Below are 12,358 nucleotides of genomic sequence, written 5' to 3'. Positions count from 1 at the left end.
GATTTGATCAGTGAGCAGAAAGACGGGTCTCAGATTTCAATGGATAATGAGCTAGCTGTAACTCACTGGTTAGGTACCTGGGTGAAGAATAACGATGGCTAAGATTCCAGAGGGCTCTACTGAACACTGGTATACAATCCAACAAGAGACTTCAAGGGAGGTGGGGTGGGGGGCAGTAACTGAACAGGAAAATGTACACATACTCAAGGAAATGTTGAACTCAGTTGCCCTTGAGCACATGTTTTTCTAACTGATCAAAGTCTTTGCTTTCCTATGCAATTAAATTGTGCATTGTTTTCCATCAGAGAAGGTACCATTTTACTTTATAATAAGCTCGGTAAATGTTTAGCTTTTATAATGGATCATCTGTCAATTTTAACATTCGGCGCAACATTGAGGGCTGAACGGCCTGTTCTGCGCTGTATTGTTCTATGTTCTATGTTCTATTACAATGCAAAGTAGAGATAAATTGCCTCATTAATCATTCACAATCACATAGAATGACAGGTGACAGTTCGGTGTTCTTTGTGTGCTATCATATATCAGAGAGCTGCATGCTAATCGGACACTGAAAACTGGACTAAAAAAACAGTAGAAATATAATCTTTATCATGGTTCATATAGCTCAGCAGTTCAAGTATGCTGTAGGCTGTTCATATGAAAAGCAAATGTTATGTCAACTATCAGTTACTTGTTTTCAGTGTTGCAAAGCATTGTGATATTTATCCCTTATTTGCCAGGTTCTTTGGGTACAGCAGGCAGAGTATGTAACAGGACCTCTCGAGGAATGGATGGATGCGAAGTGATGTGTTGTGGACGGGGCTATGACACATCCCGTGTCATGCGAGTGACGAAATGTGAATGTAAATTTCACTGGTGTTGTGTGGTCCGCTGTAAGGAATGCCACGAAATGACGGATGTGCACACGTGCAAAGCTCCTAAGAATGCTGATTGGCTTGATCATACATGAAAAGCAAGGGGCAGTTCGGACATAGGACTGTCAACATTCATACCTTTTTACTCATTATTAACTAAGGCAAAACCATCACCAATTTTTATTCCTTCTACTGAAGTTACAGCTGGCCCTACCTTTCCTTGTATCCTAAATTATTTAAACACTGAAGATTTATGTTGTTTTCTGTACAAACAGGGTGTTGGTTATGAAAAGATGAAATAGGATATGTCTCTTTCCTAACCAAAAAGCAGCATATTGTTCTTAGTAACTGATATGTCCTTTGCTATTAAATTTTAATGAAATGTATTCAGGATGTAAAGTCAGGTTGTGAAGTCAAAAGAGTTTGAAAACAGCAAATTGCACCAACTTTAGAACTTATAGATGGAAAGTTTTATTTTGATGGTATCTCAATGCAGGTAAATGTTTTGGATATCACCCATAAGATATTACTGCCTTGTGTTAGAATAATCCATGTGTCTATGTTCCCTATCATGATCTGCTTTCCATAATTCTTGCTTGAAACAATCATCTTCCCCAACCATTCATTCATCTGATGAAATCATAGTTTTCTGCATTAATTTAGGAAGACTTCAGTTAGAAAACTAAATGTATAGAAAAGCTCTTCATACCTAAAGCAGCCTCTTCATAGTCCAGGTAGTCTGCTGACCAATTAGTTCCTGCCTGTCTACCTTGGATTCCAGCATCAGTAGATTTTTTTGTTTCTAACCAAGTTTGGTCCACGGCAAAGTCTCCTCAAAGGATGAAGAAGTTTGAAGAAGTTCTCTGCCTCCCTCAGATATGCACTCAATGAGTGCCTGTCTCACTGCCACAATGCCATGACCTCCTCAGATCTGCAGCTCTTCTTACACCCATCCCCAGTCCTGAAGAAGGTTCACACCCGAAACATCAACTTCTCTACCTCATGATGCTGTTGGCTTACTATGTTCTCCTATCCTCCTGCCTGTCTATGGCCAATTAGTTTACAGTCATTGGCCTAAACATAAGTATGGCTGTCAAAATAACCATTTGTGCATGCTCGGAGGACTGGTGAGTGGCAACAGACATCCTGACACCAGAATATGTCAGTGTCACTAAAGGTAAAGTTACCATATGTGAGATCATAGGACTGCTTTCTCATTAGAGAAAGATTATTGCTGGTGATGTAATCTGCAGGTCACTATACATTAGGTGAGGGGAGAGGTTGAGAAGGAGAGTCCTTCACTGGTAACCTCAACCTCAACTAAAATGATGCCATTGGCATCACTCTGCACTGAACACGAATTACTCAGCCAACTGGACTATCAATCCCACTCTGCCAATGTCACTACATTTCATTTTGTAATAATATCACAGTGTATATATACACAGATTCTACTACTGAAGCAGAATTTCTGCTGGTCCGGGGAGCCTGGGACTGGTCATCTGGAAATGGGACAAAGGCCAGGAGCTGGGGCAAAGGCTGGGAGCTGGGGCAAAGGCTGGGAGCTGGGGCAAAGGCTGGGAGCTGGGGCAAAGGCTGGGAGCTGGGGCAAAGGCTGATAAAGAAACATTAACCATTGAGCCATATTGCTGGGCAGCTCATCATGGTGAGTGGGTGTGTGTGTGAGAGAGAGAGAGAGAGAGACAATGATCCTAGGCTGAATTTGCATTACCAGGAGGTTCTAATAGCACAGAGGACATTCGCCCAGAGGTATTCAACCAAATGTCATTCCACTAGGTACCTAAGAGGTGGCTAAATAAAAACTCCTCCAGTGGGCAGGCACCTACGTACATCGCTTGCCAATGATATCTCCAAGTTGCTCATAGGATAAACATACTGATGCACTCAATCTATTGATTTCTGTCAGAGCAGTGGCGGGGACAAATTAGTTATCCCCAATGTTCCTGGCCCCGGGAGAGGTGAAATCCTTAAGGCTTCTTGTTATTGATTGCTGTCCAGTGACAAACATTGGAAAGGATGGCCTGGGGCTTTGTCAGAAGGGTGATGGCTGCAATGACAAGCTGGAACATTGGCCTCCGTGGAGGCTGGGCTGTCTGCTAACTTCCTTTTCATTGGCAGAATGCTACAGCAGCGGAAAAGCAATGAGAAACCGATCCTGTATATTCCCTCCAGACTTTTCTGCTCCTTTAGATCCTTGCTTATGTGTGTGCAGACATGTTGTGGAGGTCCAACCCTTCCTCTTCCCACAGCAGTCACATAGCTTAGTCCCATTCACTGTCTTAGCTTGTAGAGGAAAAGAAGCCATTATTTCAGGACACCTGCCACTGTCCGTGGAACCATTACTAACCTCAATTACAATCCCAGGAAAGCGAGGAATTTTTTGAAATTTATTTCAGAAATTATGATCACTGTACAAATCTAAAACAGAGTAATGGAATTAATGGTTGATATTTAAAACAGTAGTGCCAAGAGCTCTGTTTGTAAGGCTGAATGTCACATTCAGAGTTTAAGAAATTTGAATCTGTGCATTTTATTGACAAATACAGACAAACATTAGACTGATTGGGCAATAAATTAATCTAGACAAAGGTATCATCTGATATCCATGTGCCTTCAATATTACCAATGCAGGTTGAGTTGTTCATCATTAACCCACTCCATTTGGTGTCATATAGTCAATACATGTGAATGTAAAACTCGCAAGCACATACTCAGGAAATCATTGCATTGAGTAGTTTTTTTTAAAATGTAGTGTTCCAAATGGACACTGTAAATTAGGAGCTCCACTTGGAAGAAGAATTATCTTTGAAAAATACAAACAGTCCTCTGAATTTAATTATTTTTAAGTCTTTTCAAAAACTACTACAAATGAAAGATTTCTGCATGGTTTTGTGGTCATTAAATACATGCACGCACATACTTATGGCATGGTTAATAAGGATAATAAATTTTCTCAGGTACCAGTTGATTTCCAACACAGTTAAGTCACACTGATGGGTTTTGTTGAAGTAAGAGTTATAGCTTCACTTCCTCAGTTGAAATCATTTTTTTGTAATTGTATTGATAATTTTGCCTTATATAACATTGTTATTTTGCATTGCTGAATAAGAAAACCTATTACACTTCAGAAACATGTACTTTGAGTTGAAAAATAGTCATAAAAATAAAGCACAAATTTACTTGTTTAATCATTGGGTGAATATTGCAATGACACATAATTTGAGTCAAAGAGTCATTTGAGTCAATCCAACTAGTCCATGCCTACCAGATATCCAAAATTAATCTACTCCCATTTGCCAGCATTTGGCCCATATCCCTCCAAACCCTTCCTATTTATATGTCCATCTATATGCTTTTTAAATGTTGTAATTATACCAGCCTCCACTACTTCCACTGGCAGCTCATTCCATATATGCTCCAACCTTTGCATGAAAATGTTGTCCCTTAGGTCCCTTTTAAATCTTTCCCCTCAACTTAAACCTAAGCCCTGTAGTTTTAGACTTCCCCATTCTGGAGAAAAGACCTTGTCTATTTACCCTTTCCATACCCCTAATGATTTTATAAGCCTCTGTAAGGTCACCCCTCAGCCTCTGACACTCCAGGGAAATAGCCCCAACCAATCAGCCTCTCTCTTTAACTCAAATCGTTCAACCCTGGCAACATCCTTGTAAATCTTTTTTGAACCCTTTCATGTTTCACAACATCTTTCTTAAATCAGTGAGACCAGAATTGAATACAGTTTTCCAAAAGTGGCAATAACTAATGTCCTGTACATGACGTCCTAACTCCTATACTCAATGCTCTGACCAATAAAGGCAAATATACCAAACGCCTTCTTCGCTATCCTGTCTCCAGTTTCAAGGAACTATGAACCTGCGCTCCAAGGTCTCTTCGTTCAGAACACTCCCCAGGACCTTACCATTGAGTATACTGGTCCTGCCCTGAATTTTGTTGCTGAAATGCAACAATCACTGTCAAGGTTGTATTATTTAAAAATACTTTCGTCATTTTCAGTTTTCCCTTGCTGTGATAATAGTTTATGGTGACAAGATTATCACAGGACTTTAAAACTTCTCTCCTAAATAAAAATTGATATGGTTAGTATGAAATTTAGAAATTGATGTGATTAAAGAAAATCTGTTTTATGAATATTTTAATCTGCTTGTTGGATGATGGTTGACTGTGACTGCAAAAAGTGTCATAAATAATTATATTTGTTCTAGTTTTGTGTATGTTGCTATTATTATCATAGAATCACAATTATCAGTGCAGAAGCAGGCCATTTGAGCCATCATGAATGCATCAGCTCTATTATCTAGTCCAGTTTTATCATCTAGTGCCAATCTCCTACCTTTTCTTGCACACTATTTCTATTCAATAAACCATCCAATGCCCGCTTGAATCCCTCAATTGAGTCGACCTTTACCACATTTCCAAACACTGCATTTCATACCCTAACTACTCGCTGTGTGAAAAAGTATTTCCTCACATCATCTTTGGTTCATTTGAACATCACTTTAAATTTATACCCACTTGTTCTTCTTTCTTTTACAAGCAGAAACAACTTTACCCTACCTACTCTGTTCAGCCCACTCATGATGTTGAAAACTCGATCAGATGGGTGGCACGGTGGCACAGTGAGGCACTGCTGCCTCACCGCGCCAGAGACCCGGGTTCAAGTCCCGCCTCAGGCGACTGACTGTGTGGAGTTTGCACGTTCTCCCCGTGTCTGCGTGGGTTTCCTCCGGGTGCTCCAGTTTCCTCCCACAGTCCAAAAAATGTGCAGGTTAGGTGAATTGGCCATACTAAATTGCCCGTAGTGTTTGGTGAAGGGGTAAATGTAAGGGAATGGGTCTGGGTGGGTAGCTCTTCGGCAGGTCAGTGTGGATTTGTTGGGCCGAAGGGCCTGTTTCCACACTGTAAGTAATCTAGATCTCTCAGCTTTCTTCTTCTCAAGGGAGAATAGTCCCAACTTCTTCAATCTGTTTTCATAGCTGAAGTGTCTCATTCCTGAAACCAATCTTGTAAATTGCTTCTGCACTTTTTCCAATGCATTTTCATCTCTCTTATAATGTAGTGCCCACAATGTATACAATACTCCAGCTGAGGTCTAACAAGTGTCTTGTACAAGTTCAACAACACTTCTTTGCTCCCCTATTAATGAAACTGAGCGCTGTCTGCTTTATTATATGGTTTTAAAGAAAATCTTCAAATCACAACATTTTAATATTCCCAGGATTCCACCAAATATTAAATGTTGAACTTCATTTAATGAGGTGAAGACATTTGTTTGAAGTTGAATCAGTTTTCAAATAGGAGAACAGCTGTCACAATTAATCACTGCTCATGGGTGCACAAATATTTAGCACTTATTTTGTAAAGCAACTTTTCCAAGCTATACATAGTATGGAATTAGTCAACATATCCATATTGGGACCGGCAACATGGGGGAGAAAGAGCAAAGGGCCCTGTTCAGAGAGTGCCAGGAAATAGGAGATGAATTAAAGAACTGAATCATCAAGGATACAATCTCTGGATTATTATCCAAACCACATTCAAATTGATGTGGGTTACAGATCAGGTAATCAGGTTACAGAGGTTAACACATGGCTGAAGGAGTGGTGTGGAAAAATTGCTTCTATTTCACAGGACTGCATTGGCGCCTGTACTGAGACAGGAAGGAACTCTACTGTTGAGACAGGCTCTACTTCAACTGGGTGGGACCAGAGTCCTGGCAGGATAAATAGGATTGTCATGAGGATTTTAAACTCGTAAATGGGTGCAGGGAAGGCAAGGGTTGAGGTGCAAAAGGTTTTATGAATAATAGTTTGAAAACAAATGACAAGGAAGAGAGTCAGTCAGAAATTATGCTTTCGGCACTAAAGTAAGTGGAAAACTGAATGATGCAAAGTAATTAAAGTAGGAGAGGGAACCAAGGAATGCATCAATGTGTGCAGGAAAGTTTTGCAAAGTGTGGCCTAAATAAACATTCCTTATAAAAACAGGCGAAGTATAAAGAACAAACTAAATGAATTGCAGGTACCAATGTCACTTTAAGGGTATGACATGATAACCATTACTGAGACATTGCAAGATGATCAGGACTGCGAGTGAAGCATGCCAACTTCGAAAGTCCAGGGAAAATGTAGAAGTGACAGAGTAGTTCCACTAATTAAGTTCAAAATCACTTAAATGATAAAACATGGTGTAATAAGACCTTCGCTGGAAGTGGGAACTTTGCAACTAGAAGTAAGAATATAAAGTTTTAAAAATGTAGTGAAACTTATGTGTGTCCAAGGTGGGAGTGGTACTAAATATACATGCAGAGATTAGACAACACGCAGCAAAGATATGGTGGCTTTAATAGGGGATTTGAATTTTCACACACATTGGATAAATACACTAGCCCATTTTAGAGAGGAAGGGAATGTCTGGAGTGTGTTCAGGATAGTTTTCTGCAACAATACACTCAAAAAGAGAATCGGCCATAACAGATTCAGCAATGAGCTTGATTTAGTTAATGGTGATACAAAAACAGGGAAGGATGATAAAACTAATAGCAAGGATACAAAAAGGGAGGATAAAAAGAAATATGTAAGTATCAAAATCAAGACAGTGTTTGAAAAGTAATTACATTAGGAAACACGAGATGGTCAGGAACAATGTGGGATCCTTGAAAACTGCCTCCAGTGATTATTAGTGGAAATTGTTTGTCTCATCCAACCTATCAGTTCCCTTTTTTACCCTGCATCCTGCAATCAAATCACTCCACAATCTTCTAAATTTCAGGAAGATGACCTTTATTTGTACAGTCCTTGGGATCGAGGTATAAGTCTGGTTAATCTAAATAACACTCCTTCCAAGGTCAATATATCCTCCCTGAAATGTGATGACCAGAACTGCTCATGGTACTCCAGGTGTGGCTTAGCTCAGGCATTGTAGATTTGGCCTGACTTTTATCCCTACATATTCAAGTCTTTTTGTGAGAAAGGTCAGCATTCTGTAAGCATTTTAAATTGATTTATGTACCTGTTCATGGCATTTATATAATCTACATGGACCTCTTAGTCCCTTTGGATCTCTCCTGTTTCTAAGTTTTCATTCTTTAGAAAGTACTCTGTTCTATCTATTATACATCTGAAGTTGATAACTTCACATTTATCTTCTATCACAATCCGTTTGCCATAGTTTTGTCCATTTACTTAATCTATTTAATATCTCTTGGTAATTTTATGCTTCCAGGCACATTGTTTATAGTGTTGCCTACCTTTGTATCAATGGAAACTTGGACATATGGTTTGCCTATTGCATCATCCATGTCGTTAATAATTGCAGTAACTAATTGAGATCCAACAAACATCACAGCCTGTTAATTTGACCTATGTCTTTTATTCCTATATTTCATTTCCTGTAACTTAGCAATTCCCTAACTAGGTCAATAATTGCTTCCAATTCTATGAATTCAAACTCTCGCAAACAGTCTCTCCAGAGGAACTTAGTGAAATACTTACTAGAATTCCGAATAAATAGCAAAGTGACGTTCCCTTTTCCACGGGGGTTAGGGGATGAAGGTGATAGGTCAGAAGGGAGGGTGGAGCATGTAGGTGGGAAGGGAGGTTGGCAGGTAAGACAGGTCATGAGGACGGTGCTGAGCTGGAAGGTCGGAACTGGGGTAAGGTGGGGGGAGGGGAAATGAGGAAACTGGTGAAATCCACATTGATGCCCTGGGGTTGAAGTGTTCCGAGGCGGAAGATGAGGCGTTCTTCCTCCAGGCGTCGGGTGGTGAGGGAACAGCGGTGAAGGAGGCCCAGGACCTCCATGTCCTCGGCAGAGGGAGTTGAAATGTTGGGCCACAGGGCGGTGTGGTTGATTGGTGCGGGTGTCTCGGAGATGTTCCCTAAAGCGCTCTGCTAGGAGGCGCCCAGTCTCCCCAATGTAGAGGAGACCACATCGGGAGCAACAGATACAATAAATGACATTGGTGGATGTGCAGGTGAAACTTTGATGGATGTGGAAGGCTCCTTTGGGGCATTGGATTGATGTGAAGGAGGACGTGTGGGCACAGGTTTTGCAATTCCTGCATTGGCAGGGGTAGGTGCCAGGAAGGGAGGGTGGGTTGTTGGGGGGCATGGACCTGACCAGGTACTCACGGAGAAACATCGCTTTTCCTGCTCCTCGGATGCTGCCTGACCTGCTGTGCTTTTCCAGCACCACTCTAATCTAGACTCCGGTTTCCAGCATCTGCAGTCCTCACTTTTGCCTAGTTCCCTTTTCAGCTTCTATAGCTCCTGAAAAAAGTGCAATCAGGCTCATTTGACACAGCCTACTATGGTCCAGACACATGGAACTGACTTCACCTGGTTCAATGCTTGCCTATTTAATCATAATTAAAAATCATGCAACACCAGGTTATAGTCCAACAGATTTATTTGGAAGTACAAGCTTCCAGAGCTCTGCTCTTTCGTCAGGTAGCTAATGATAAAGGAACAGTGCTCCGAAAGCTTGTACTTTCAAATAACCTTGTTGGACTATAACCTGGTGTTGTGTGATTTTTAACTTTGTCCACCCCAGTCCAGCACTGCCACCTCCACATCATATTTGATCATAGGCAGATAATATCCTGGAATAGCTTTAATTCACAAGAAAACTTCTATGTTCTTCTTCATAGAGTCATAGAGTCAAAGAGATGTACAGCATGGAAACAGACCCTTCGGTCCAACCCGTCCATGCCGACCAGATATCCCAACCCAATCTAGTCCCACCTGCCAGCCCATATCCCTCCAAACCCTTCCTTTTTATATACACATCCAAATGCCTCTTAAATGCTGCAATTGTACCAGCCTCCACCACATCCTCTGGCAGCTCATTCCATACATGTACCACCCTCTGTGTGAAAAAGTTGCCCCTTAGGTCTCTTTTATATCTTTCCCCTCTCACCCTAACCCTATGCCCTCTAGTTCTGGACACCCCGGGAAAAGACTTTGCCTATTTATCTTATCCATGCCCCTCATAATTTTGTAAATCTCTATAAGGTCACCCCTCAGCCTCCAACGCTCCAGGGAAAACAGCCCCAGCCTGTTCAGCCTCTCCCTGTAGCTCAAATCCTCCAACCCTGGAAACATCCTTGTAAATCTTTTCTGAACCCTTTCAAGCTTCAAGCTTCACAACATCTTTCCGATAGGAAGGACACCAGAATTGCACGCAATATTCCAACAGTGGCCTAACCAATGCCCTGTACATCTGCAATATGACCTCCCAACTCCTGTACTCAATACTCTAACCAGTAAAGGAAAGCATACCAAACGCCTTCTTCACTATCCTATCTATCTGCGACTCCACTTTCAAGGAGCTATGAACCTGCACTTCAAGGTCTCTTTGCTCAGCATCACTCCCTAGGACCTTACCATTAAGTGTATAAGTCCTGCTAAGATTTGCTTTCCCAAAATGCAGCATCTCGCATTTATCTGAATTAAACTCCATCTGTCACTTCTCAGCCCATTGGCCCATCTGGTCCAGATCCTGTTGTAATCTGAGGTAACCCTCTTCGCTCTTCACTACACCTCCAATTTTGGTGTCATTTGCAAACTTACTAACTGTACCTCTTATGCTCGCATCCAAATCATTTATGTAAATGACAAAAAGTAGAGGGCCCAGCACGGATCCTTGTGGCACTCCACTGGTCATAGGCCTCCCGTCTGAAAAACAACCCTCCACCACCACCCTCTGTCTTCTTCTGATAGTACTATGGGATCCTTAACGTTCATCTAAAGTGTACAATATTCATTAATGAAAGGATTAATGAAAGGATTAAAATTGTATTATCCTGAAGAAGAAACCTCCCAGGTAGCAGGGTTCATGATGTCTCTGGTCATGTTTTCTGGATCCTTGAGGTGGAGGGGAGGCAACCCCAAGTCATGGTCCACATAGGCACCAACGACATAGGTAGGAAGGGAGATGGGGATTTAAGGCATAAATTCAGGGAGCTAAGATGGAAGCTTAGAGCTAGGACAAACGGTTGTCATCTCTGGTTTGTCGCCCATGCCACGTGATAGCAAGGTGAGGAATAGGGAGAGTGAGGAGTTGACCACGTGGCTACAGGGGTGGTGCTAGAGGGAGGGTTTTGGAGTCCTGGATAATTGGAGCTCTTTCTGGGGTAGGTGGGACCTCTACAAACAGGATGGTCTTCACCTGAACCAGAGGGGTACCAATATTTTTGAGGGGAGAGCTAATGCTCTCTGGGTGGGTTTAAATTAATTCAGCAGGTGGATGGGAACCTCAATTGTAGTTCCAGTATACAGGAGGTTGAGAGTAGTGAGGTCAGAAATGAGGTTTCAAGGTCACAAGAGGGCACCAGCAAACAAGAAGTTGATTTGAAGTGTGTTTACTTCAATGCCAGGAACATTCGGAATAAGGTGGGTGAACTTGCAGAATGGGTTGGTACCTGGGATTTTGATGTTTTGGCCATTTCAGAGACATGGCTAGAGCAGGGACAGGAATGGTTATCGCAGGTTCCAGGCTTTAGATGTTTCAATAAGGACAAAGAAAGGTATAGGTGGTGTGGCATTGTTTGTCAAGGACAGTATTACGATGGCAGAAAGGATGTTTGAGGACTTGTCTACAAGGTAGTACGGGCTAAGGTTAGAAACAGGAAAGGAGAGGTCATCCTGTTGGGAGTTTTCTATAGGCCTCCAAATAGCTCCAGAGTTGTAGAGGAAAGGATAGCAAAGATGATTCTTGATAAGAGCGAGAGTGACAGGGTAGTTGTTATGGCATCTTTAACTTTCCAAATATTGACTGGGAATATTATAGTACTTTAGGTGGGTCAGTATTTGTCCAACGTATGCAGGAGGGTTTCCTGACATAGTATGTAGACAGGCTAACAAGGGGCGAGGCCACAGTAGATTTGGTACTGGGTAATAAACCCGGCCAGGTGTTGGATTTGGAGGTAGGTGGGCACATTGATGATAGTGACCACAATTCGGTTATGCTTACTTTAGCAATGGAAAGGGATGGGTGTATACCACAGGGCAAGTGCTATGGCTGGGGGAAAGGTAACTATAATGCAATTTGACAAGATTTAGGATGCATAGGATGGGAAAGGAAAGTTCAGGGGTTGGGCACAAGTGAAATGTGGAGCTTATTCAAGCTACTGCATGTCCTTGATAAGTATGTACCTGTCAGTTAGGGAGGAAGTTGCTAAGCAGGGAGCCATGATTTACTGAGGAAGTTGAATCTCTTGTCAAAAGGAAGAAGAAGGTTTATATTAGGATGAGATGTGAAGGTTCAGTTCAGACTAAATGAGGCTGCAGATGTAGGTGAGAGTTACAAGTTAGCCAGGAAAGACCTAAAGAGAGAGCTAAGAAGAGCCAGGAGGGGTCATGAGAAGTCATTGGTGGATAGGATCAATGAAAACCCTGAGGCTTTCTATAAGTATATCAGGACTAAAAGAATGACGAGAGTAA

The 12,358-nt window shown here is 41.7% G+C and overlaps 1 protein-coding gene across 2 annotated transcripts in view; it reads left to right on the top strand.

The window, feature by feature from the left end:
• wnt2 (wingless-type MMTV integration site family member 2) overlaps positions 1–3,888 on the top strand; it is a 28,947-nt gene extending 25,059 nt beyond the window's left edge. For both annotated transcript variants that reach the window (XM_072551509.1, XM_072551508.1), the window contains exon 5: positions 741–3,888. In XM_072551509.1, the coding sequence (XP_072407610.1) occupies positions 741–970 (230 nt within the window). In that variant the 3' untranslated portion in view covers positions 971–3,888. The remainder of the gene's footprint in view (positions 1–740) is intronic.
• Positions 3,889–12,358: the final 8,470 nt, after the last annotated feature.

Source organism: Chiloscyllium punctatum, chromosome 32 (assembly GCF_047496795.1).
Source record: "Chiloscyllium punctatum isolate Juve2018m chromosome 32, sChiPun1.3, whole genome shotgun sequence".
Taxonomy (NCBI): domain Eukaryota; kingdom Metazoa; phylum Chordata; class Chondrichthyes; order Orectolobiformes; family Hemiscylliidae; genus Chiloscyllium; species Chiloscyllium punctatum.
Note: the sequence above shows the minus strand (reverse complement) of the source record. Positions and strands in the feature narration are given on the sequence as shown.